At 42.4% G+C, this 26,996-nt stretch overlaps 2 protein-coding genes across 8 annotated transcripts; one reads left to right on the top strand and one right to left on the bottom strand.

Annotated features, from left to right (window-relative positions):
* Window positions 1–865: 865 nt before the first annotated feature.
* LOC107315564 (synaptotagmin-15) lies at window positions 866–8,082 on the bottom strand. Its single transcript, XM_015866055.2, has 8 exons — window positions 7,748–8,082; window positions 4,969–5,167; window positions 4,270–4,412; window positions 3,719–4,014; window positions 3,139–3,309; window positions 2,550–2,670; window positions 1,747–1,923; window positions 866–1,416 (listed from the first exon to the last, which is right to left on the bottom strand). Exons 1-8 carry the CDS (start codon window positions 7,752–7,754, stop codon window positions 1,280–1,282), a joined length of 1,251 nt encoding a protein of 416 aa, XP_015721541.1. The 5' UTR covers window positions 7,755–8,082; the 3' UTR covers window positions 866–1,279.
* On the top strand, window positions 4,431–26,749 carry GPRIN2 (G protein regulated inducer of neurite outgrowth 2). 7 transcript variants are annotated; one of them, XM_032445556.1, is made up of 4 exons: window positions 4,431–4,671; window positions 5,403–5,552; window positions 8,495–8,603; window positions 23,474–26,749. In XM_032445556.1, exons 3-4 carry the CDS (start codon window positions 8,509–8,511, stop codon window positions 25,293–25,295), a joined length of 1,917 nt encoding a protein of 638 aa, XP_032301447.1. In that variant the 5' UTR covers window positions 4,431–4,671; window positions 5,403–5,552; window positions 8,495–8,508; the 3' UTR covers window positions 25,296–26,749. The 7 variants fall into 7 exon arrangements, with proteins under 7 accessions (XP_032301447.1, XP_032301446.1, XP_032301448.1 ...); XM_032445555.1 differs by having other exon boundaries at window positions 8,520–8,603; XM_015866046.1 differs by lacking the exons at window positions 4,431–4,671; window positions 5,403–5,552 and adding exons at window positions 9,401–9,687; window positions 10,236–10,453 and having other exon boundaries at window positions 8,494–8,603.
* The last annotated feature ends 247 nt before the right edge of the window (window positions 26,750–26,996 follow it).

Below are 26,996 nucleotides of genomic sequence, written 5' to 3' on the forward strand. Positions count from 1 at the left end.
GTACACTGGTAAGTGCATTTTAATATTCTTCCATTATTTTTGGAACTGAATATGAACTCTGAGCTGTTGATATCTACATGTACAGGAGGCACAAAAAGGCTGTTAATGCATTGCCTTATTTTATTACTTGGAGCATACCGTATATCAAATCAGATATGTGAACAAAAGCCCGTTGTTTCCCTCTCCAGAGATATTTATGTTAATTGGTGCTGTAGGTTACGTGCGTCTTCTTGCACAAACTAGTCAGCATAACTGCATGAAGCATCTTCAACAGTTCTGATGTTACAAAAAATATTGGTAGCATTTGAATCAAGAGAAGGTACAATGTTTTTGTTTAAACTGCTTTATCATAGTAATACGATTAGCACTGTGTATGTATAGATATACATATATGCTTAACTTTCCCTCCTAGATCAAACATACTGCATATTGCATAAACTTTCAGTGGTTTTGTAGTTAAATTTAGCTTTGGGGCAGTATATTCATTTAATGGCGATGTAATAATTTAATATTTGACTAAATTCTAACAGCTGCACTCTTATATCCAGCAATGTAGCAAGACAGACTGAGGATACCATTTAACGTTTCAGATGGGCGACCAGGAGAAGAGGAGTGTTGTATCTTAGCAGTTGCTCTCAGGTATATTTTCATTCATTATATTTTCCTGTAGACAATGAGAAATGGAAAGGATGTTTTTAATACTGAATTAACATACTTGGTTTGAAAGGAAACTGACTTGATAGTAAATATGGTTCTCTTGGAACATAATTGTATGAAATTGTACAGAATGCTTTTTTGCAGTAACCTATCTGGTTTATGACTGTAGGGTGTAGAAGGTGTGAAGGTCAGGACCACAGTAAATAGCTAGGAAGAGAAGAATTGTATTTATTTCGAGATAAATTAATTCCTTTGAATTACGTTACAGAACAGTATTAATGAGTGCAGAAAACTACCACTAAAACAAACATACGTCGTAAGGGCTTGTACCAATTGACTGTGTTCTATGTAGGAATGTCCATACTAGGTCAAACCTTAATCCGTGCTCTGTTTCCAGCAGAGAGATCTGGGGAGATGTCCAAGGACAGGTTGGAGCTGGCTTCCAGACTACTGGGGGCCAAGTCTTCTGACTGGGTTTGGAGAAATAAAGAATATACTTTTATTCCTGCCTGCTTAGGAGTGTTAACTGTTGGAAGATTTTGTACCCTTTATCATTAGGTTTAAAAAGGCAGTGAGAGCTTCTCCATCTTATGCGTGTCTTTTGTCCATAGAGTGATGCTCTTTAAGTGCTGTAGCAGAGAGCATGCCACTGTTTGACCAGTTCCTTAGGCTTGCTGATCATTTCATTCCAGTGTTCTAGTTCTTTGCCCCGGCTGTACATGAATGGCCCAACTACAACACGCCCCAGCACATGTGTATCTGGAGGGGAAAAAAAAGAAAACAGTTAGTAATTAACACATATATGTAATATAAATTAAGATCTTAACCTTTATTTCTCTAAGAAATGCATATTCTGAAAACTAATTTTAAATCCTTCTTTTTTTCCTTTTTTGCTAAAGAATCTACACTTGATCTCTGTGATAATTAAAATCACTGCTCATCTTCCAAATTTGATTAGAAATTATAAATGGCTTAAAAATAGTTGGAGATGGGGAGGTTATATGCATAAGCATTCACTGATCATAATAAGTGGTTTTAATCCTCTATGCAACGTAATAAGAGATTTGACAGCTGTAATATGTAGCTTACTTTGTTCAACGTTCTGGAGCACAGATAGACTCAGGCTTGCTGTATCCAGCTCTGTCTGATTTGCCTTGAAACTGAAGGATTCATGATACTCTGGATTGGGAGATCCAAGAACAGCTGCTGTCTTTTTACTTCTGACTAACTTATTATGGTTCATTAAGGAGACCTTGACATAGACACCTTGTGGGGAGGGAGAAAGAAATACATATTAGAGGCAGTTAGGAAGGCTTAAGGAATGTCTCGCTTTCAGGAGTAAATGCCAAGTATAAAATTCCATCCTGAATGATTGAAGTGTATGGTAGTAAAGTAATGTGTATCATTTGTTAAGCAGAGAGTACACAGAGCACCCAGGGTGCAGCTTCACAGCACCCTTTCCAGTTCAAAAGCTGTTTAAAAGAGTGGTCATGTTCTTACTCATCATCCTTGGCCTTTCATTCCTGTACCTTCCTCCCAGGTGAGGAAGGTTTTGTTTAAACTACTGATAAACAAAGCTTTAATTTCACCTAAGTGAAGGTTGATCTAAAACAAGGGCCTTCTTACAGCTGCTGTCTATACTTAGATCAAAGCAATGATTGTCACTGCATTGCAGTGGAAGGAAAACTATTAAAAACCAAAGCCAAAACAAAGCAGAACCGAGTTATCGAAATCTAATTACCCCAGTAACAAAATGTGGTTTGTTTTCTTTCAAATGACTGTTTATTTGTTCTATTGAAAGTCACTCAGCATAAGCCTGGGTGAACTAATAAGGAAGGAACAGATTGGAACAGGAATTAAGGAGGAATTATGAATTATGAAGTGACACTTACTGACAGCATGGCTCTCATCCTGGAGCTTTAATCCCCTTGCCCTCAGAACCACCACAGAGAGACGACCCAGGTAGTCATTGTAGCTGAGGGAGAACTGGATATCACCGTACTCTGAGGGAGTCTTGGAAAGCAAAATAGTATTCATCAGAAGTCTTAAAAACTCCACATGGATAAATGGAGGGAGCGGGCTGTTTCTTCCTGCTAGTGCTTTCTGCCACACCAAGGCAGCAAACAGTGATGGCTTTATGCTGTTGTGACACTTGATAACACAGGTTAATCAGCCTTCCTGAATCTTCCTTCCTCTTGAACTTTTTCTGCTCTTACAGTTTCAAAACAGAAGGAAATAACATGAAGTACTTTCTCATGCAACTGTATCCTCCTAACCCATCTGACTCTGAACAATTGGATAAAACCCCTACATCTGCTTTGGGGCTGCAGGTTCATAACAGGGGAACTTGAACTCCAAATAGTTATCAAACTTCAGCATCTAATGTATTCAATCCAACATACTTCTGTCATACGTGTACCCTTCCAATACTTGCAAGAGGAGAGAAATTCAACAACGCCAAGCAGCCTGCTGTGTACCTACCTCTAAGTTTTCTTTCTCCAGATCTCTCCATACAACTACTTTGCTGTCATCAGTTAAGGTTTCATTTTTCAGTGGGAAGATGACTTGGCCTAGGAGGTGGTGGTGCTTCTGCTTATCGACATGATAAACCAGAAACTTCAGAGTCCTCTGAAGCAAGGTTTTACTAGAAACCTGTACAGGAGAAGGAAGAAAATAATAGTAAGCTATCTGAGACTTCTAGGGTTTTAGCATCTAGTCTACTTTCACTGTAAAGAAATTAAAAGCTATAAAAACTTTGCTATAAGTTTTCACTGGATGTCTAGAGCTGCTGGGCTGCTTTGCTCAGCCATAGTTCAGGCTACCATTAGCCTTCCTAGAACAAGTTCTGGAATCCCTGATTTAGGTGTAGACCACAAGTGAGGATGGTTCTGGAGCCACAGACTTGGGTAGGTAGCTTAGAGTCTCCAGGAGGCCCAGTAATAAATTGCACCTCCAGTGGAGATGCTTGTATCTTGGTAAAAGTTGGTAGAAAAATCACTTTCACAAAATGTGTGAGATAATATTTGCAAACAAAAGGCTGCTTTATCTAAAGCACGTGTACCTGGAAAACAAAGCTTTCATCAAACTGTGGATTGAGGGTTTTACGCTTTATTTTAGACTGCAAGTAGCATCTTTCATCAGGCAGCAAGTAGACTTTCACAAATGGACTGCAGGAGTCAGCAGGAGGCTGCAGCTTTCTGGCTTTTATCAAGGAGATGAGGAGCCTTTCTGATGCTCGCTTATATTCTATAGAGAACCAGAGGCGGCCAATGTTGCCTTCAGGAAAATCGGTCTCACTCGTGTCTTCAGGGAACTTGTACAGCTCAGGGTTAACGGTCCCTACAATGTAAGCTCCAGCTTCACAAGATAAAAAGCATCAACATGTTAGTTTCAAGACTGTCACAGGCATTATTATAACCACTGCTGTGCTAAGGAAATCACATTGATCAATCTTTCCATAAACTTGGGATCTGAATTACTTTTCAACTACAACTACTCAAATCTGGAGTAGTTGTAGGCTTCTACTGTTCATACTATGTCTGATATGCCTTCAATGAACATGCTCCATAATCAAGCTGCCCTTCCAAAAGTTGTAATCTTGAAATGTCATACCCAAAGAATGAAATGATGACCGTGGCCCAGACTGGGGAGTCATGCAGGAGTTGTTGTCTTCCTGGATTTGTTCTTCATTTGTCAGGTGAATCCAGTCTCGCCCATGCAGTGTTGGTGGAATTATGAATGGAACGCTTTTGGATCTGCTCAAGACATCAACAGCTACTGATTCTTCTAGTTCAAATACAGAAACCAAACTCGGTAACAGTAATATGGTTACTTATCTCAGATTAAAAAAAAATAGAGTGAATATCCTTGTAAATAACACTGTAACTCCAAGGGACCTCAGTTCTCATGTCTTCACAAATCCCTCACCTTTCTTTTTTCTCTTTTAGAATTAAGCTTTCAAAGAAAATGAAGAACTAACTGCAGCTTCTTGTTTTAAAGCTTCAAAGCCTTGCAGTAAGTAAGAGAGTTTCCTTTCAGAACTGAAGTCCTTATTCTAAGTTTTTGTATTCTTCTTTTGAAACTACCAGGGGCAATATAGACACCTGGGCTGTATTTGTCTATATAACAGATAAAGCTATCCATGCAGCGATAACACTCCACTATACCACCTTTTACACCAATTACAAATAGTCATTGCATTTGTACCTTTAGAAAAGAACAAAGCAGAACATAAATAATATATTTAATCAGATGGCGGCTGATTGAAATTCACCAGGTTAAAATGCCTACTTTAAAAAGGAAATAATATACCTTGTGCTTTTTGGTTGGATTTCAGGAGCTGACTGATCTTGCACAATGGCGCTCACAGGTGTTGTTTTGTCAGGATTAGGGAGCTCTTCATAAGAATATACGAGGCAAAGCTTCTTCCAGAGCAAGTATGCAGTTATTCCAATGAGAACAAATAGAAGGATCCCTACTGTTACACCTCCAGCAACAGCAACTACTTGTTCTGTTCAAACAGAAGCACACAAAGCAGCATAGCAGGGTCAAAGTTATGCACTTTTTGGTGACTATTCTCTTCCCGCTACAGTGATGGGAGCTGAATTAGGATCAGCTGAGTACTGTGCAGTGATTGAGCTTAGCTCAGTCCTGTTTAGCTCTCAGGGTCTCCTCTGGAATCACTGTGACAGAGCCCTGGTGTTCTCTCACAGCTGATACTGACTTTCTCTCTTCTCTGGTTTTAGGGTGCAGACTGGTGCTGGAGAGTCAGATCTGAACCTGCTTTGGACATTGGTTGCCACCAGTGAGTCATTTCCTACAGTGTCCTACATTTCCCAGTGTCCTACAGCACAGCAGCACATGGGCTACCTTTCCCTCAGGGCAGCATTCCTAAGGTAAGAAGATGACTGCTGCTCTTCTGTTTGTTCATGAGCACCAAGGCATTAACTTGAACTGTTTTCTGCACCTCTCTGATGAAAGGTTCTTGCTTTTTCATCTTATTTCTAACTATTCATGTTGCACCTTTTCCATCCTTGCCTCTTTGAAGTACTTAAGTACTTGAAAACTGACCTTGACCTTGGTGTGCTTATAGACAGCATAATTCAGCATAGGCTAGGAATACTTAAATAGAACTGAGTAGTTCTTGTATGTTAAAGCACCCATAACCTGTATAGATACGACTCATCTGGTAGAGGTGTATGTGCTTATGGTTTGTTCCATTCTTGTTCTGTCTGTGCTTGGCAGATACCTTGCTGTTAGTCACCTTTACATGGCAGTAAAAATAAAGGCACTACAAACACAACTCAGTCACTTGTAGCAGTTCTGAATAACAACTTCAAAACGAGCAGTATAGAAGCAGGCTGCATGTGCATGTATTGCTGATCTTTCCTCTGTTACCACGTGGCAGTGGGTGATACGGGATGTCCTTCAGCTACAGAACACTTATGTAAATACTTTGCTGTAAAATTAACTTGGCCACAGTGCCACCAAGGCCTTTCTCCCATCCTATCTTGTTTTCCTGCCTTTGGTACAATGACAAGAGCCAGCTTGAGCTCTTTCTTTTTTTCCCAGCTCCCCTCCAGGTGTGTATTCCCTTAGCTCTGTGCAGGCACTGGCTGCCTGTGAGCCCATGGAGCAGCCTGCCTGTTTCTGCCTATTCCACAGTGGTGAGCACTTTGCTGTGCCTTCCTCCAGGCTGGATACACTTTGGTATTTAGCCAGGCTTATTAGTGCAGTACTCACTCTGAGGAACGTGAAACAACTGCCTGTTTGATATGAGTTAATATTAACGTGAGGACAAAACTGGTTACACTATACTAGTAACTTAGTTTGCTTTTATAAGAATGCACAGTATGAGGAAATATGTAACAGATGCAGCCCTGAGCACAAAAAGTATAGAATCATAGAATGGCCTGGGTTGAAAAGGACCACAGTGACCATCTGGTTTCCACCCCCCTGCTATGTGCAGGGTTGCCAACCACCAGACCAGGCTGCCCAGAGCCACATCCAGCCTGGCCTTGAATGCCCCCAAGGATGGGGCACCCACAACCTCCTTGGGCAACCTGTTCCAGTGTGTGTGCTCCTCTTAGGTTTACAGGGCACCCTCAAGTGTGTCTTCAGGCAGGCAGCCGATAGATCTATAGCTTAGAAAGCCTGATGCAGAAAAGTGCTTTAACAGAGAGCTGAGGTGTGCTGTGATGCAGCAGAGTACAGCAGCTGTGCCCTGATTTTGAGTAAAAAAAAGTGAGTTCCTGATCTCTTCTTTCATGAATTTGATGTCCTGAATTTGTTCAGTGCCAAATAAGTATTTCTGAGCCATTCTCTGCCGGTGCGTCCAGTTCTGCTTTTCTAGTTGTTGCACCCATTTCTGTAGAGCTGCCTGGGATTTAATGAGGGCAGTCAGAATTTAGCTCATATTCTTTATTTAGTCCATCTGATCAGATCAGAAACAGAACCAATGGTTTAGAGCACAATGTAGCACTGCTCACAAAGCCAACCTCTGAAATAAGCTAAATCCATTGTGTGCCATGACTAAGTATGTGTCCTCTAATCTGCCATCATGAGCAGTTGATGTATTGTGTTGTGCTGTGGCATGGGATCATGATCACAGCAGTGATGGAGCCGACCTGCTGGCACAATGCTCTGCCTGCAGTGGGGCTTTGTGCTGCTCTGGGTGCTCTGAGCCATTCTTACAATGCAGGGTAACACTGGTGTGTACCTTCTGTCTCTTTGGGTCTGGGCCCCTTTTTGTCTAGCATCTGTTTTTTAATAAGCTTGACTTGAACTCCTCTCTAAGCCTTTTGGGAGGGTGGTCAGGTGCTTCTCCATCACAGCTTGGAATCCCCATATAAAGAATCCCCATATAAGTACTCAGGTTTATCAATATTTCAGCTATTAACATAGGCAGAGACTAAGCCAAGTAAGTGGTGGGGTGACCTGTTTGTCTGGCTGCTTGTGGCCAACCTGGGGGCAGCCCTGCAGCTCCCGTCTCCATCTCCTCGGCAGCTGTCGGTTTTCTACCCCTGCTCTCCCGAATCCTCCTCCTGGCCCCTGCCAACCCGCCCACCCCCTCCCGCAGCCCGGCACTTACCGGACATTGGTGCTCGGGCTCCTCACGCCGCTCGCCTCCATCTACCCCGGGAGCTGCCGCCCCCCGCCGGGGGACCGAGAGCGGGCAGCCCCGCCCCGAGGCTGGCTGACCACAACAGGTCCCTTAGTGCTAATAGTCTAATGTTTTACTTGCAAGAAAAATACAACCCAACAGCTTTTAACCAACACATTCACTTGTACACGGCACAGAAGTAGTTCTTTATCCTAATTCCTTCTGTCTGCCAACGTTTGCTTCTTAGTGAATACAGTAACTGAATTTTTACACTGTCTGATAGTGATAGGACAAGATGGAATGGCTTGAAATGAAAAGAGGAGAGATTTTGGTTAGATGATAGAAAGAAATTCATAACTCAGAGGGTGGTGAGGCACTGGCACTGCTGGCCCTGGAGGCTGTGGGTGCCACAGCCCTGATAGAGTGATCAGCACCCCTTCCCAATGGCTGTGGTTGGAACTGGATGATCTTTAAGATCATCTCCAACCTCAGCCATTCTATGATTGCAGTCATTTATGCAGCACCATTTTAAATTGAAAAGCCAAAGAATGCTTAGAGGAGATGCAGCTGTAGAATCTCAGGCACCAGATAGTTCTAAGGGTAAGAAGTGCCAGCATAGTTCAGTTGGCAGTTTCCCTTTAATGTGTTCTGCTGTAATTTGTTAATATTCTTAAAGTTAGATCAGATTTCTTTCAACGGCAAGATTCCTTTTGATTATTATTATTTTAAATCCAGGTATTTAAAGTGAAATGCATTTTAGTTCTCCAGCCATCTCCATCACTTCCTTGCGAGTTCTGACTTTCACACTGGTGGCGTCTTCAGCTTTAATGACTCCTATACAGAGGTAGGTTTTGTTTCCCAATTAATATGTGACTAATTTAATTCAGAGTAATGTTTCAGTCAGGGACATAATGGACTTGAATCTGTAGGGAGTGCTAACAGCAAACTGATTACATCAGTATGCAGAAGTATAATGGTCAATGGCATAAAACAATCAGTACTTTGAATTCCTATAGTGCATTTTATTCACAGGCTCCCAAATTCTGCACCAGCCTTAATTACTGGTAGTTAACCATCGCAAAAGCATTTTGACTTAATAGTTATTGTTAACTTTATTTTATAGGTTGCTTAATAACTGGAATCCTTCCAGATTCACACTTGTGTAACAGAGATAAGAATTTCTTCCCACAGTCTGTTGTTGGCCTTGAGCTGACCTCTGGTTCTTGGCTTTAGCAAGATATGGATTTGTCACTGGTTTCATAGAGGAAAATGTGAATGAAAAGTCTCTTCTGTCATAATATATCCTCTGGTGGATCTGTTCTGGGAGCCAGTTGGGTTCCTTTCTAAAGAAAAGCAAGGGATGGTTGGGAGAGAGAGGGGATGGGGGATTATGGGCATTCAGAGGGGATCCAGTCCCCCAAAAATGCTTTCTCCCAGCTTTACTGTAAGCAGTTGTTGCCTTGAAGTGCCCTGAGTGTCTCAGGTTGTGATCCAGAACTGCAGGTAAAAAGCAGTCAGGACCAAAACACCAAATCACCAGCTGCCATATTGCTGCCTCTAAAGGGACCCAAGAGAAAGGCAGCCAGGCAGAGAACATGGAGAAGCTGAAACCTAACACAGGGATCCCACTTTGCGTTCCAGCTTTGGTGTTTCATCATAGCCCAGCGAACCCCCTGAATCTGTAGCCAAACCAGAAGTTCTCTATGGAGAGATGGACAGAATTCTCTCTGGACTGGAGCTGCTGGAGGCTGCAGGCCGCCTGCAGCTCTTTGGCTCCATCTGCTGGGTTGGTGACTGACCCAACTTCTGGCTCCAACACGTGGATTCAGTGCGATCACAGGATGCGCTGGGAAAGCGTCATGATGTATAAAGGGGCTGTGTATGAAACAGCACCGTGTCTGTTCTTGTCTGTTGCCACAAAAATCAAGGTAAGGAAGGACCAGATCCATTCATAGAACGTGTGGTATTGCACACGTAAATTGTAGTGTCTCCTGTGCACCAAAAAGAAGTCATGACTTCTCCTAAATACAATTAATACAATGGTATCTGGCCCTCTGTTTGTGTATTTGGCAACCAAGGGGGCTGAAGGGTGGGAGAGAGTTAAAGGTTTTCTTTGGATTCCTGAGACCTATGAGTCAGTGTGTCCGTGAGCAAAGGTTACATAAACTAATGGATTAGAACAAGATTTAGTTGCATAAACACTGTTACTGCATTTCAATCCATCACGGAGTCAAACCTGCAGATTATTGTGGGCAGAGCTCGCCTGAGGCTTACAGCCCTTCTCACTGAGTTCTCTCTGGCTGTGGTCATACTTGAAATAGCTCTGTTTCCTTGCCATGGGGCTGCTCGGAGATGTGTGTGTAGTACCTTACAGGTTTGAGTAGTGCATGGTACTGTTGCTCTCGGTGTCTAATTTGGAATGTCATCCCTGTTATATTGGTTGCATAATGATTTTTTCCTCTTTTGTTTAAGCAAGGATTGCTCCTGTTATGAGGGTGAACCAGTAAAGGCAGACACAGAGACTGTATCCAAAGCATCTTCACGTTCCCCTGAATATCCTGAAGCCTTTGTTGTCCATCTGTCTTCGTCATGCTCTCTCCCCACACTTCCTAATCTCCCAACTCACCTGAGAGATGTCAGGGAGAACAGCAGAGCAGGGCACAGTTCAGAGATGGATTTGCTGCCAAAGCCCAGGTAGAGAAATGTTGGTTTAAGAGTGTTGAATGTTCATCCAGAGGCCATGGGCCACCAGACAAGCACACTGCAATGACTACAAACCAGGCTGTTTGGGTATATTCCAGGTCATATGAGAAAACAGTGCCTTTCTTGGGGCTGCACAGCTTGGTTTTCTTTCAGAGTGGGGAAATTACGTTCCAAAGCTGCAGTTCTTTCTTCTCATACAGTGTTTTCTTTGGTACTTTCCCCACCTTCTTGCTAATGCTGTTTCCTCATTTTACATCTGGAAACTGAGGCATAGAAGTTCAAACCTTTATTTAGATGTCTTAGATGTCTGTTTGTCACTAAGCAGAGCCAGCTGTCTCTAGAGCAGGCTTTATTCACAGCACTTAGCCCCCAGTATGAGCTACAACCCAGAAAGGACACCAAGACTTCCTTTTTCTATTTGTTGTCCAAAAACCAGTTAATTGTTGCACTCATATTTGTGGAAGGTAACTGAGGGCCATCATTCTGTACACTGATGTGGTTCTGAGCTGTAAAACAAAGTTACTGCCCTTCTCAAAGTCTGATGTTTTGTCCTGTTTGTTTTTCTCTTCTTTGTTTCTGGGCACCTAACAGAACAGATGGGAGACTTGTAACAACACAGAGACTGAACCTAAACATGTGATTAGATTCTCAAAAAGGGCAAAGCTCCTGTGGCACGAGAAGCAGCTTAAAGCTACCCCAGAAGTGGCTGGAAGCATTTTTGCTTGGTTTTGTTTGCTTGCTTGTTTGGTTTTTTTTTTCCATGGTGGGTTCTTTTTGTGTGTGTGTTTTCTTTTTCCATGTATGTTTCTATTTATTACTGTTTCTTGCTGGATATTAAGCAACAGTGGAGAACAGCAGTTATGCAAAGGGGGAAGTGAGATCCAGGCAAAGCAGAAGTAAAAGCAGAGTAACGGTCCCTTGTTTTCAGATGATATTCTAGGATTCGTGACATGAAATCTTTGGTTTACACAAAATACGCTTAAAAGAAGCATCTTCTTTGCATTCTCCATCAATTATTGCTCTGTTCCTTTGGCAAAATAAGAGGGAAAGTCTTTGAAACAGATGAGATTGTTTATACCAGCCTTTTCCTAAATAACTCCTGGACATGTGAAGATACTTTGTAGCTCTAAGAGCTTTTAGGTTAAGCACACATATATATGTGTATATATATATATATGTGTGTGTGTGTGTGTGTGTGTGTATATAAGCAAATGGTATCCTGGGCTCCATCAGAAGAGGGGTGGCGAGCAGGGAAAAGGAGGTGGTTGCCCTTTGTGATGTCCCTGGAGCCATTCAAGGCCAGAGTACCGGTTTCAGTAGGGGTCAGCAGTATGTGGAGAGGAAAGTATCCAAATGGTTCTGTGCATAATGAAAGGGGTTTTTTATTGCCTGTGGTGCCTTTAGTTGTTTTGCAGGTTCACACAGGCTGTTCTGCAGTGCTGTTAGTCTTCAAAAGCACTCAGAATTCTTCTACAATGGCACTGTCCAAGATCTGATCCAAATATGCTGTGACAGGTGACATTCAGGCAAACGAGCAGCGTTATCCACAAGGCAGTGTGCTGTTCCTGGAGGGCTGCGTTGTTCTTGTGGACTAGAATGTGTTTCAGAAATGCATTAAACTAAAACTGACCAGGCTGCAGGTGCGGCTTAAGTGGCTTTGAATCAGCAGGCAGGAAATAGCAGCCTTCCAGGGTTTGCAAACAAAGCCTGCAGACAGAGATATGAGCAAATTGCAAGGAGCACTTTTGTGAGTCAGCTCAGAGAAACACTTCTTCCCTAAAGGAATTCATGCTTGTAGGCTGGAGTTAGCCCAGTGTATCTGAAGGCACCATAGGCTGTTGGCTAATGGTTTCCTCTAACTGTGAACTTGGTTAAAGATAGAAGCAGAATAAACTCTGCAGACTTGGATGTGAGTTCTTTTTATGCTTTTCTCCAATGATAAGTAAAATTAAAAAGCTTTGTACCCACCACAATGTTCTGTGTGCCAATTATATGCGCTGGCATCTGGATGAGGAGCTATGAGATATGGGTTAGTGGCTTGTTGTAGCTACAGTAATGGGAGGACTGTTGGATGAGATGATCTTGTGGGTCCTTTCCAACCTTGTGATTCTATGATTCTAATGACATGTAAGCTGTTCAGGTGACATTTGGTCAGCAATGTATCTCATTTTGATGATTTCATTGAAAACTGTCAATCTTGGTAGATTCTCTTAGTGGAGAAATATTGGAGGTAGGTGCACAGCCATACTGGGTGATCTTGGAGGTTTCTTTAAACCCCTGTGATTCTAGCAGCACTTGCAAACCTCTATATTGTTGTGGGGAGTTTGGGCTTCCAGGAACCAGAAAAGGAGTGCTCTGGAACAGCTGGGTTCAAGGTACTTCTGTTCCTAGCCTTGCTGGGTGCGCAAGGTCAGCACAAGCAGCTGACTTGAAATGCCTACTCTGCTTCATTGCTGTAATAAACTTGTCAAGTGAAATAAAGGCAGAAAGCTGCTGCTGACCTAGGCATGGCTTTTAACCCCTGAAATGCCTTCTGACCTGCAGCCAAAGGGAGCTATTGCTCAGTGTGTGTGTTTATGTGTTATGATCTCCTAGGAGCAAAATCTGATGGCATGTAGAAAATGACTTGGTTTTGGGAGGCTTCAGGCTTCAATCTTGTGTTTCCAAAAGCATCAGATGGGGGTGGAGGGTTTTGGCCCCCGTCTGCCAACTGAGTGGACTGTCTAGGTTCTTCCTACCAGAAGAGGACAAGACTGGACAGCAGCAGTGATACGGAACCCTGCCAGTGTCAGGGGGTGCCTCATGAGGAGCAGCAATTTGTGGCACGTTGCTTTTCCTATTTCTCTCAGTCTGCTCAAACATTCTGTCTTTGGAATCCATTGGGACAGATTGGTCAGCAGCCCATTCCCATACAGCTGGTGTATTTTGGATTTGGGGTGTGTGTGTATATGTGTGGTTGCTTTCCTGCTTGTTTTTTCTGCTCTAGATTACCAGAAGCAGGGAATGTCTCCAACTAATATTTTCATATTTCCATAGGGGTAGAAATTGAATGCAGACAGGTAGCTTGGCCCAGCTGCTGGCTCCTCTGTATCCCTCCTTTCCTTTTTCCCTTATTTCTATTCCTCCCCTCTGCTCCTCCTCTTCCTGCCCCTTTTTACCTCCCCTCCCTGTGCTTCCCTGGCGGCACTGCTGGCTCTGCACAGGCCCTGTTCTCTAATCAGATGAAGCTGCAGGATTATCTCTCTCCCTCCCTTCTGAGCTCCATTTTATTTCCTCTCCAGCCAAGGGGGAGGCAGGAAGGGGCGTCACCTCTAGGCAGAGGAAACCCCATCTCCCTGTCTCCTGCCTTAGATGCTCTCTAGCAATCCCCCCTCCTTCCCCTTATATACTCACCTTAGTGTCAACAGCATCAGGCGGATGAGAGAGCCCAGTTTCCAAAGGAAATCTGAACTCTTTTGGCTTTCATTCTCCATACATTTCTGAGCATCTCTTTTCCATCCCCTCCAAGTAGCTTGGACAGGGAAGCTGGATGTGCCATCTCTGAGTAGGGGCAAGGTAAGGACCATGGGAGTCACGCAATGCCTGTTCTCTCATCTCCTGTAAGGACACTGATTTTCCTGCAGGTCTTTGAGAGTAACAAAGCAGATGAGGGGAAGGGAGAGGAGCCGCACAGAGACAGAGCCAGGCTTCTGTAAGCGCTGTGCTGGCAGCAGGGGGTTGGCAGCTGGACTAAAAAGCCAAGGGAATTGTAGTTTTCTCTTTTAGTAAAATATGAGATCTACGGCTCAGAACTTCAATAGAATTTAATATAGTTCTGCACATTGTGGGGCTTTATTCTGTGCTTGTGTCTTTAGCTGAGGTGTGTATGTATTTGTATTTGTAGTGTAGATTCATCACCCTATTTCTAGATTATGTATGGCTTTATGTATCACTTTTTGGTACTAATCTACCAGATAATGGTTTCTCTTCTTTACCACATTCTGCTTTTTTAATTCCTAAGAGGTTTTGTGCATGCGTTGCAGTTCCGAACCTGTGATTAAATGTATGAACCTGTGCTGATGCACTTCTGGGTTTGGGGGAAGAGGTTTAAAAGGGGTGGGGAAAGCAAACGTTTATTTCTGCATTCAGAACTTAAAGCGTAGCAGTTGGCTGGGAAGATAACTGCTGGATTTTCTTCATAATACCTCGAGATTTGAATGAAGATGATGAATTAGAGACTCTGGTTTTGATGTAATTAGCCAACGCAAAAGTATCGGTGATTTCCTCTCACCAAGATGTAGAGGACAGTCTGCAAGGAGTTGTTTGCATGTTTAAAGTGAAGCATTAGAACTGCAGTAAGATCTGATGAGTCTGTGTGTCCAATAATTAGGGCTGGGGGAAAGTTTCATTTAAGAGGGTGGATTTGTTGAGTACTTTGTTTTCTATGACACAGCTCAGTCACTCTGTAAAAGCACTGTTCTCTGACTGTAAGGTATTGTTTATATGCTACCCAGGTATTTTTACTTGAGCTGTGCTCTGCAGAGCTGTAGTCAGAGTGTAGATATTGATGCTTTCCTAGGGCTGCACAGACAAGAGCACTGAATGCCATACGACACTGTAGTGTTTGAGCTGGCTTATGGTCCCAAATCTAATGAGTATCCATTAGTTAACCACTCCAAATCCACATTTTTCCTTACGTGGCAAACAAAATGATTTTAAAATCAACTTGGAAACCAGAATGTATGAGGGGAAGTGGAACAAACAAGAACCATTATTTATAACTATTGTACTTCTGAAGGTTCGTTCTCTCTTGCTTTAGAGCAACGACAAAATGATGTACATCAGAGGTAGCTTTAAAGCACTCCAAATGCATAGAAGCATTGGCTATTCCTGTCAGATAATGTTATACTTTCTGCAGGATGGTTCTGTACAGAAGAGCAGCAAAATCCTCTTTCTTCAGCAGCTCTGGAGATTAGAGGCTGAATACGAGTATGGAGTATATTCGACCGATCCCTTGCATTTGGATATTGCAAGCTGTTGTACTTGCAATACATTCATTCATTTTCCACCACCCTTATCCAACAAATCAGAAACAAATAGAAACCCTGTTGCTATTATTTTATACCATGCTTTTATTGTTGCAAGTGACCTTAAAGGGACTGGACTATTCTCTTATTTCCCCAGATAAATCCAAGTTTATCTTTGGAAGCTGTATGCAATGTCTTGCATGTCTGTAGCCCCAGACCAGCCTATTCCCAAGAACAATACAGCATGAATCGTAGCCTGCAAATGCTATTACAATTACTCTGTCAGCCTCTTTTTTTTTTCCCCTGCTACTATGAGCAACACCATGGATTTTGTGAGCACTGTTGTTTTGGTTCATTCTTGTGGCTCCATTGTACAGTAATAAGGGAATTACAGGGGAAGAAAATGGGAATAAGAAAAGGATCACTATAATTTTGGCCTTTGCAAAATGCAGGTGGTAAACCACATTACTCTACAAATAGGCGTGTAGAAAGCAGTGTTATGGAAGCTCCTTACGCTGCTTTTATTTCTGTAATAGGAATTCATGTTCATGTTCTAAATGAAAATACCATCAGCCACATCTTCGCCAGCTTAGTGTTCAGCATGAGCATTAAGTAAGTGCATGGGTTATTTCCAAGTGTTGTTCTGCACCTATGAACCATCCTAAAAAAGATCACCTTTGTAATGACCTATTGCTCTGTGTCAGGTATCTTCTGGAGTTATAGTTTACCTCTTGTGCACTGTGGATTTGATACAAAGCAGAGAAAGGAGCGGGAGACTTTCTCCTTCTACAGAATGTTTGCTAATTAATCTTTAGCAAGGGCACACCTACGAAGATTAATGGATTGAGCAGATGTGAGACCTTCATTTGGCTTGCAGAAGCTTTACTCCAGTCAACAATGCGTAAGACTGACAGAACTCAGTTACAAGTTACAACCCCTACAATTCTGTGATTAAAGAATATCTGTCATTTTGCAATGACAATTGAAATTATAGGGTGATGGGAAGTGACAGAATCATTCAGTGTTGAAGAGACTTTGGGAGCTCATCTCCTGCAATTCGTGCTCTAAGTGGAGATGGCTATGAGGCTGGATCAGGTTTCTTAGGCTTTTGTCCACATTGGTCTTGAATACGTCAAAAATGCTTGAATGGCAAAGAATTCCTATAACATAGAATAACTTTACATAGTTGGTATCTTGTTGCCAGCAGTTAATAGGAGATCCTTAATGAGTTCTCTTCCAGCTGTCCAGGCAGTGCGGGTGGGATCTGCCTTTACCCTGCTGATGAGAGGAACCTGCATTGTCTTTCAGCTCCTCTTTGTACCTCAGTATTTGTGTGCCTGACGTGACTAAGTGTTAATAAGGAAGTAGAGGCTACTGCAGCTTATTTTGTGGTTGAAATTAACTAAGAGGAGAAGAACATAAACAAGAGCTCTTGAGGAAGTTCTTCATATGCACTCAAAGTTGAGCTAAAAATTCCAAGTTTGGTCCACTGCTTTTATGTGTCCTGGTTTTTTCTCCCTTTGGTCTCTGGTGTCCAAGGCTTTGAACAGCATCTTGTGAGTGTGGACCCTGTTCTGCCCAAGTTCTAATGCTTTTCTTCTCCCATTCTTGAGAGATTAGAGGGATGTTCTTTGTTTCTGAAAGCTATAGACAACTGTTGCCTGCTTAGACCTGATTAGACCACAGAGTAATTGGGAAAGCTGCTTTTTTTAGACATCAAGTTTTGGTTTAGTAACTATTAGATGTGGTGAAATATCAGTTTTGAGAAGGACACGATCTCTGATTGTGTCAGCTCTGCTTATAGAAGTTGTAATGAATCTACTTGCAATAAATCTTGCTGCACAATACAGCTGGTATTAGCATGTACATTATCTACATTGTATGATTTACAGCACTTAGGTGACACCCAATTAAGAAACTCTCGGTTCTGGTGAAACAAAACTACTGTTAATACCAGTTTTATATATTAGGAATCCTTTGTCCTAAGCTTGACCAGATAGGTGAGTTTTTTCTGCAAGCACAACATGAATTTTGTGCAAAAAGATGCTCTGTTTCAAACCAAATACTAGTAAAGAAGAACCAGAATATGCTCTTCTCGATGTCTAATATCTTTTATCCTGGGATTTTTATAGTGCTCTGCAATCATGAATTAAGCCTTAAATATTTACATCAGGGGCTTCTGCATCTAATCTCTGAGTCACAGATGAGTAAACTGAGTCACGAAATGAACAACATGCTCAGGGTCATGCTATATAGCAGTAAACAAAGAAACAAGAGGCAGCTGTTTCCTCTTTCTTATTACCAACCAACTATTTTTGATACTATGGGGGTCAGCCATCTTTTGGAATAAGGGATTTGTGGTTCTGTTGCCTATGGTATGCTGCAAGGCAAAAGAAGTGAGGGTAAACTACTCGGTCTTGCTAGATAGTTTGTTAGGTTAAGGTTGTTTAGGCAGGAAGGAGAGTGCTACTACATACCTAAGTTGAATGTACCACTATTGATTGTTTTGATGGGGCATCTTTCAGCCTGTAAAAATGTTCCCTGGACATCACAGATGTTTGAAGAGCTTCAGATTACTGTTACCTTTGCTTACATCGCCACTATTCCTGCTTGTTATTACTGTAGGAATTGCCATCCTTTTGCTAGTAGTGGTGATATGTGGACATTGAAGCTGCTGTGCTCTACGCTAGCAAGTGGTTTTCAAGGCCGGCTTGAGATTTCGTTGTTTGTCACCCTAATTAGCTCTAAAGCTGTGGTTGCTGGCAGTGTAACACAGGGCCCAAATAAATAAGATTATCTAGGAGACAGGGCATATTATGTGAAAGCTTGGCACTTTGGCCACTTTCTTCCTGTCAGCATGCTTGCTAGCTGCCCAAGGACTTGCTTTAAGTGTCAGATGCACCTTAATTTGTCAGAGTGGAGCATCACAGTATTGTAGTGCTCTCGCAATCAGCAGTAACTACCTCCAGTGCTCAATCCTGAAGGCAAAGCTAGGGTATCCATATGGCAGGCAGGCTAAGCCAAGCTGAGTTCATCTCTTTCTGTTGTTGTGATTAAGCTTTCAAGCAAACGACAAAGAAGGTAGCTTGAGTATTTTCTATGGAGACATGTGAATTTGCAGGTGGATACCTGATTTACTCAGCCTGTTTGGGTGGGATTTCACATGTGCCAACTTCTGGCCTCATGTAAGCAGGTTACGCTGTATGTTGCAGTAGGTCTGTGTGTACAAGCAGGTATAGTGGCAGCAATGTTTTTCTATAATAATTTATTATAAAAGGCCAAAATCCTGAGCAGATCTGTCAGGTTTTTTGTGGGATAGATAACTGAACAAAGGGCGGTGGTGAAGAAGATGCACACTTACACAATCTGTCTTGTGGTGGCATCAGGACTGCACCCAACACATGCCTCCCTTGTGATAGAGCGTAGTCCTCTGCTTTCCCATTAAGTTATTTACAGCCCAGTGTGAGTTTCCCTCTTGGGAATTCCATTGAAGTTATCATAAAGACAGCCTTCTTTGCAGTCATATGTCTCAGCATCACCTCTCTTGTCAGCACCACTTTAGAATATAGACTGCTTGTTTTCCTTCTTTTTCTCTTCTCTGGCTCACACACTGCCAGGGCCATTTCAGCCTTTTCTTTTCATTCCACTTGGTTCTGAGTATCGATTTCCTGCCTCCAAGAGCTTAAACTCCTTCAAGTGTGCAGTGATTTAAGCATCTTCATAGCCTGCTTCTATCTAGGGGGTTAGCCTTGTGCTACTCAATTTCTCTTTCCTGATTCCATCCAACAGTTGAGTTTTACCCACTTCAGAGGATAAGTACATTAAGAACGACTAAGGCTGATTCCCCAAGTAATGTGTAGCCCGCTTTCATGTCTGCTTGTGACAGATCCCTTCCCTCCTCCCCTCAAATGGCTGAGGGTGGTACATGCTGTTGGCATTACTATTCTGCCTTGAGGTGTTTGGATGAACAGATGTTTAAGCACACTCATCTTTGACATGCTAATTATTTAAGTATCCTCTGCTGAGGTCACTGGTGACCAGGCTGCCCATGTTAACCTCAGGATTTGGGTTCTGTCATCTCAACGCCACACACAGAGTGAACACAGATATCTGTCCTGCATGCTCAGCTTCAGCTGGTGGAAGGAGAAGAAAGCCAGGGCTGAAAACTGTTACCCAAGACTGGCAATAAAAGTGATAGTTAACGTAAATGAAAGAGAAGCTGTGATTAGTCTGTGTGCATTTTGCAGTCATAATCTATGCCTTACTGAACACGAAGTGTCTTAACTCCTTCTGCTTTTGTGTTTTCTAGCCTGTCAAATGTACTTATCTTCCTCTTCCTACAAGGGAACTATGGTGCTCACCCCTGTCACCAATGCTTCTTGTGATGCAGGGGAAGTAACAGCATGCAGTCAGGCCTGGAATATCTTCCCAATCACAAACACAGTCTGCACTGATGTGTTTGCACATCTGATCTTGTCTGTAGGTGCCCACATCAGTCTGTTTTGTAGATCTGTCTGGTACTTGGAAATGACCTAGAATATTTAGAGGATGGCATTAGCAGATTTAAGCCAACAAGGCATAATAAATATATAAAACTATTCCAAAATGGAAAGCCAAAAGGAAGATGATGGATTAAAGGTTAAGTAATTGGGGTTTCAGCCTGATTCTTTATTAATCTGGTTGTATTGATTTAGTGTTATTTAGAGAAAGACCTGAAGTTCCTTGATGAGAGCTATCTTTTCCACCATTTCAGCTTCTCCATTTCTTCCTTTCCCCTATTCCTCACCAAGGTAAAATAACAAAGCCACAAAACAACTAATCCCAGATGCTTGAATCTCTAAGCTTTTTAACGTGGCTAATCCTGTTTTGCCAATGCCTTTCTAATGGTTTGACTACCCCCTGCCCAACAGAAGTGATTACTGTCAATGGACCATTTCTTTAAGGTGAGAGAAGTAAGGGGGAGCTCCTCTGGCTTCATGCTATGACTCAGGGCAGAGCAGACCTTTCTTACCTTGTGTGAGTTACTGGTGATTCTCAAAGCATACAGCCAGGACCAGGTTTTTAGACATCACCATACTTTGTTTTTTCATTCAGTTGGTGTAAGTCTCTTTAAAATTAGTACAGCTCTAAAAGAAACTAATGGCTTATTGAAAAAGATGGTGGTATTTTTTTCATGCCACTTGTCTTATGGTAAACATCTATTGCAGGAGTTTGGCTGTAGATACTAACAATGAAGGTGCACTGCTTAAAATAGCAGCCCTGTGAATGGACAGCAGTGTCTTTGGTACCAAAGGTAACTCAGATGCTTAGGCAGACATTGAGTTCTTTTTGTTACTTCTGTGTGTGTTGTGTGTGTCGTGTCCCAGACAGATGTTAGTAATATTTATGCCTAACTAACAGCTGCCTCTTAGGTTGTAATGAATGTTCTGCTCTTTTAACCATAAACTGTTTTTGCCTTTTCAAATTTATACCCGTGGTGTCCGTAATAAGATTAAGCAGAGTTAAGAACCTAGATATAGCAGCCTTCTATTCGAGTAAATCTTGTAAGTTCATTAAAATCACACTATTCTCTTGCTACAAAACACGCGTTGTCTTGGAGCATGGTGCCACCGACTAAGTTCTGTTTCTCAAATGAAGATGTTGTTGTGTAATCTAGGATGTGTTTTGTGGATGCCTTGTTTGTTATAACGTCCTTATGAAACCTGCCAGTGCATGAAGGAAAGCAATCGCTACCAAACATGGTGCAGGAGCTAAATACAGTCATACTGGCTTAGGTGGTACTGAAAACCACATGGAAGCTTCCTCTTCACATGGCGTGATAGCAATGAATTACTCTATCTTAGATCCAATTGTGATTGCTGTCAAGATTGTACTTGGAAGTGCTATAAAAGTGTAGAAGTATTTGAAATGACAGTTAGTAATATTTATGTAGGTAACATACGTGATATTTAATGTTCTGAGACAAATTTACTAGTGCATTAAATAGGTCACAACTTTAATCATAAGTCATAGCAAAATGCATGTTTGTTGCTTTAAAGTAGTTCAGTGGAATTAGTGAAAGCAGCCTAGATTCCCTCATAAGCTATCTGAAGCTAAGCCAAAAATAGTGGATGTTAATTCCATTTCTATCCTAATCCTTTCTCTGCTTGTCTAACAATTTTCTGTATATTCATAACGGGGTTTGTGCTTTATTTGTGCATTCAGGTGCAGATTCCCTTAGCATTTACAAAATGCAATGGCTCTGCATGGCTGTAAAATTACAGTTGAGAGTTTTCTTTGTTTTCTAAATAGCCTAACACGATTCTCACCTGTCCCCAGCCTCTCCCTGCTAAAAACATGCATGTACACACCTAGACATTGATTGGCTTCCTTCTGCTTCTCAGAAGTCATCAGCTGGATGCGATGTGCACAGACTCCTGTTGCAGCATCCCCGGTGTGTGTACACGTGGAGTTGTGCCACCTCTTGTAGGGAAGTACATGGTATGTGCAAAAATACTTGTGTACTCCGGGGTGTCAGCTCCAGCAGTGCACGTGTGAAATGAAGGTATCTGAGAAGACAGGTATGGAACTGCCTGTTAGTGCCAAAGTCTTTGGAGGAAAAGCACTGCATTTGCACTACTTTGCTCAGAGCTTAAGCCACTCGTCTGTTTCTGTAGAGTGGGTGGTCTTTATCTGTTTCCTCCCTGAGCCGATGTTAGCAATCAGTGGGGCTGGATGCTCAGCTGAATTGATGATGTGGTGTAGTGAGTGCTAAGCCAGTTAAAAAAGGAGGAAAAAAAGATCTGGGTCAGCAAGCTGACGCAGTTTGACACGGCTGTGTGCTCACTCATGCTAATGCGAAATGTAGTGGGAACATTTTGCTGCAGCAGAGGTCAGCAAAGGCCAGACCTATCAGACGTTTGTTCTTGCATCCATCACGTCCTCACAGAGCCCCATGGGTGCACATCTGGCTCAAGGCTCTGCCTGGTGGTTGTGTAAGGGCTCATAGCTCTTGGCTATGAACGAGTGAGGGGGAAAGCAAGAGGTGGCCTTATAAATGGGGAAGAGTTTGAGCTGCCTGTGAAAATGTGACTTTGGATTTCAACATGGTAGAGAAGTGCGTTACTCTAGAGCTGAAATTTACAACACCTCTGGTTACACAGGTTTCTGCAGAAGTGCTGCACAAAGAAGGCATACAGAGATCTTGGCATCTGTGGATATATGCGTGTTTGAACCTTGCGAACTTTCTGAGAGAGCTCTTTGATGCTCCCATAGCCACGTAGCACTTGTGCGCCATGTCTGTTTGAAGCTTTCTTTCACTTGAGACCAAATATTTCTAGCAGGGTTTTCATTAGTAAATATCGTTTCATCCCAATGTGTGTGAGAGCCTTTGCAGGTGCTGACTTGTAAAGAGATTAAATAAAAGGTCTTTGCCTTGCAGACTGCTACGCTCTGGTGTTTAATCCTATTGACTCCTTTGAACTCTTTGTGTCAGACTATACCCATAGGTATAAGTGGCTACAGGATAGATAACATTCTGGAGGAGGAGATGAGGGAAGTGTTTTAAAACTACCCCCTTCCCAGCACGTGCTTCTCTCCTAAGTGTTGAGCGTGATTTTGTGAGCGCTTCTGAAATACTCTTAGAATTAGAGCAATGACCAGGCCGCGTTTGGCAGTGCCTCTAGCCCAAGAATCTGAAATTTCATTTGTGGAAAGAAGTGTTGCTTGTGTTGTTATCTCTGGATGCCAGCGGTCAGTGGAGTCCCGCAGGCCAGAGAGGCTGCGTGCTGTACCGAGTGGGCTTGCTGCAGTTGGAGTCTATAAATATCACATGAGAAGCCTCTCACTGAGAGTTCTGAATATGTAGCCTTGCCCTCTTGGTCTTATGAGTGAACTTCCCTAAGTCCTGCGGAGACGGTACTTGAGGTTGTTTAGATGAGTATTGCTAATAAGTAGAAAACAAGGTGAACTTTTCTATATTACCTTCTCAAATTGCTTCTTTTTTTCTCCTCACCATTTCTTGCAGATCTCTCCCTTTTGCCATGTCAGCTGACAGCCACCAGCTCCACACTCATTCCCACAAGGACCCGCTAAGTTCTGCTTGTCATGGTCTCTTGAACGTCAACAGTCACCCCTTGTCGAAGAGCTCCTCGAGTCTCATTTGTGCTGGGCATTCAAGTTTGGAAAGGCAAAGCAACAAACAGGAGCTTAAGAAAAGCCACAGCAGCACTGTCTGCCAAACCCTGGGACATGAGAGTGATGCCAGAAGTGTGCCAACTCCTAGATGGTCTTCCTCACAGTCTGGGTTGATGGGATTCGAGTCAGTGGTCCAAACCATGAACGATCAGTCACCCAATAACAATTCACAGAGCAGATCTAAGACTACAAACCATGTTCTTACCGTTGAACAGTCCCCAGCATCCTGGGAAGTGGGTGACGCTAAGATATGTGTAAAGAGCAGTACTGTTGAGAATGTTTCTTCAGCCTGCTTTAAACAACAGCAAAGCATGGATAATATGGATGAACCAAGAGCTGCCCTCCAGAGAAGCCACTCAGACCTAACCTGCAGTTGCAAACTACAGAGTTACATCACTCACATAGAAACCAATGCTACCGATTCCAGCCTTAGCTCTTCTAGCAGCGGGCATGGTCCGTCAATGGTGAGGATGTCTTTCCAAACAGAAAGATATGGATCAGAAATAAATGCAAATACATCTCACTATCAAAACCTTGTGACTCATCTTCCAGTGCTACCTATAGACCAAAAAGTACCCACGAATACCTTTGACAGTGGTGGTATTTCACATAATACGACTGTTTACACAGATCCTGGAAGATTTCACAGTGCTGTTCTGGGACCCCACATGCCTGGAAATGGTTTTTCCAACAGGACAATGCTCAGTCAAGCCACTGGGATTATTCATGGTGGTCTGACGTACAGCAATATTCCAAACTCTGTGTATTCGCCAATGGTGATGACAGTTCATAACAATTCTGCAGCGCCCTGTAACGTAAGGCAGGACTCTTGTATGAAAGTCGATGCGACTGTCCCTGCCTATTGCCATTCTTTGCCCATACCATCTATACAGCTTGTTCCGCGATTGGTGTGCTCAGTTAGCGAGTCGGGGAAGGAGCAAGCATCACCTGACTATTTTCATTCCTTCTCCACTTCGGACATTCTGAGCTATCCTAAGCTTGTGTCTTCAGTAAGTGAATCAGGCCTGGATGCCAAGAGAGTCCTGAAGTGCTGTAGCGTTCCTGGAGAGCAACTACATCACACTCAGCAGGAGAGAGCTTCTCCAGAAACACAGGCTGCTTGCGTTGCTTTTAGCAGCCAGCAAACGACTGACATAGCAATGAAAACTAAAGATATGTGGACTATGACCTCTGCAAATGATTTAAACAAGGGACTGAAACCAGCTCTTGAGCGTAGAGATGCCGAAGTACAAACTCTTCCGACCATGGAATGCAAATCTGTTGCGACAAGCCCGGCGGCTGCAGCAGAAAGCCATTCACATGTGTTCCCAGAGGTGAACTTGGAGCAAGACTTGGAGGCCCCGAAGTCTCCAGTACGGGAAGTGAGGTGGGATGATGAAGGAATGACCTGGGAAGTGTATGGGGCATCTGTGGATCCAGAAGTCCTTGGTTTAGCCATTCAGAAACATCTTGAGATTCAAATAGAGCAATTCCAGACAGAGCCTGTCCAACAGACTGGGAAAAGGAATGAGGATTCTCTTAAGAAGGATCCATCTTGTGACAAAATGGGGAAGAAAAGGCCATTCAGAACAGTGATGCACTCTCTGAGATATCCGAGCTGTTGTGCTCGTTCAAGTACTGCAGTGGAGTGAGCATAGCTCTAGGATGGCCACAGCCACGTTGGGGCTTTTTTGTTTGTAAATTGTAAATAAATGCTGTTTCTCAAGTGTTAACACAGTACACGTGGGCAATCTGCTTGCGGATAAGTGGAGAAAGTTCAGTGGCCATCAAAGAGCAAAGCATGGAAAAACCTACAATTGGGCTATGGGACTGGGGGCGTACGGTTGTACCTTCAACATGCCATCTGGTTGTGTTGACTGTTTTTAATGTAGCACTCTTATTCTTCTATGTTAATTTTACATCGTACTTCAAGGAATTAGATTTATTTTATAAATGATGCGTCTTTTAAAAATGATGTTGAATTTTTTCAGTATTTTCTTGATTTAGGGGCTAGGAAACAAAGCTAGAAAATGACTCATACAAATTCTTAGCTTTCCACCCTACTCCCCAAGTTTTGGAATTCATTCTGCTGTTAATTTGTGCTAATACCGACTATAAACCCAATTGAGCTGTAGATAAAATGACAGACTAGTACAATACTATGTTACATATGATGGTAACTTTTGCTAAACAATATAATTTCAGTATTAGTAGCCAGAATTCATCCCTTTGCAAGATGGTGTGTCGTTGGAGGATGCTCCTGCAACTTCCATGTAGTAGACGAATTACAATCTGAACGTACAGATGTGATGTTTACCAATTAACGCAGATGTAAAGTATTACCAAAGATGACCCGTGTTGTGTGAATTACTTCTTGAATGCTTGTTTTCTGAAACAAAGGCTGTCCATATTAGTCTGCCACGTGATCCTACTCTACAGATTGCATCTAATCTTTGCCTGTCTTGTGTTCCCAGTCTGCACTGAAGTGGGACTTTGTGTCTTTACCAAAGTACAGCTAAAACTAAGATTGTTCCTTCTGAGTGCCTTGGACACACGGGCAGTTTCAAGAGTTCCTTTTTCCCCCCATAAACAAGTTAGAAAAAAATCCCAGTGAAAAACTTCAGTATAGCATAGTGCAGAACCTATTTGAGCTGAAAGATTGGTCAAGGAAGCTGTTGGTAACATAAGTAGAGTTTGCATGGAAGCATTTTCTATACCTTTGAATATTAAAAGACAAGACATCCAAGTGGAGATCTAGAAGAAATACTGCTCATCTGAATGTTAACTATGTGGGTAACATGTTCTATTTCTGCCATGGATGCCCCTTCAGAAGAATTTGGGTTCACTGTGTTCTCCAACAGAAATACAGTCAGTGTGTACATGAAGAATTCTTAATGATAGATCTCTGTTCAAGTGTTTCTCTTGTAAATGTGACAACTCTCTCTCTGTTTTTGAATGCTTTCTAACTTATGGAAATCCAAATTGGTTACGTTTTATTTTGAAATAGAAATAAATTTGCAGCAGGTTTATAACCGAGTGGGGAGCTTCTCAAAAAGAAGAGTAAAATCAGTGTGTATTGGTTTAAATAAAAACCTCCTATAGTGAAGTCAAACAGCAAAGAGTTGCTTAGTACAAGTCATATCAGTTAGTTCTAGATTCATGGCGTTTATTTGCATGTTTCTCTCTGGAAAGCGTCAATTTGTCTTTGGCTTCATGCTGCTGGAAGAGACCTTTCAGGTGCTATCGCCTAAATCCTGATCTCACCCTTCTTTTTCTCTGTTTCTTTAGGAATGCCTGCCCTAGAATAAGCTTCTCTTTGCTTTTAGGCATAGCTTAAGAAATGGTTTGTTGCA

This window comes from Coturnix japonica, chromosome 6 (assembly GCF_001577835.2).
Source record: "Coturnix japonica isolate 7356 chromosome 6, Coturnix japonica 2.1, whole genome shotgun sequence".
NCBI lineage: Eukaryota > Metazoa > Chordata > Aves > Galliformes > Phasianidae > Coturnix > Coturnix japonica.

Bases quoted from the DNA above. Each gene is read 5' to 3' on its own strand.
- GPRIN2 (XM_015866046.1), top strand. From the start codon at position 9,463: ATGGAGAGATGGACAGAATTCTCTCTGGACTGGAGCTGCTGGAGGCTG. The intron at 9,688-10,235 runs GTAAGGAAGGAC...TGTTTAAGCAAG, and splicing joins CTGTTGCCACAAAAATCAAG to GATTGCTCCTGTTATGAGGG. The intron at 10,454-23,473 runs GTAGAGAAATGT...CATTTCTTGCAG, and splicing joins GATTTGCTGCCAAAGCCCAG to ATCTCTCCCTTTTGCCATGT.
- LOC107315564 (XM_015866055.2), bottom strand. The intron at 4,413-4,968 runs GTATATTATTTC...TGTCTTGAGCAG, and splicing joins ATCCAACCAAAAAGCACAAG to ATCCAAAAGCGTTCCATTCA. The intron at 2,671-3,138 runs GTAGGTACACAG...TTGCTTTCCAAG, and splicing joins TGGAGAAAGAAAACTTAGAG to ACTCCCTCAGAGTACGGTGA.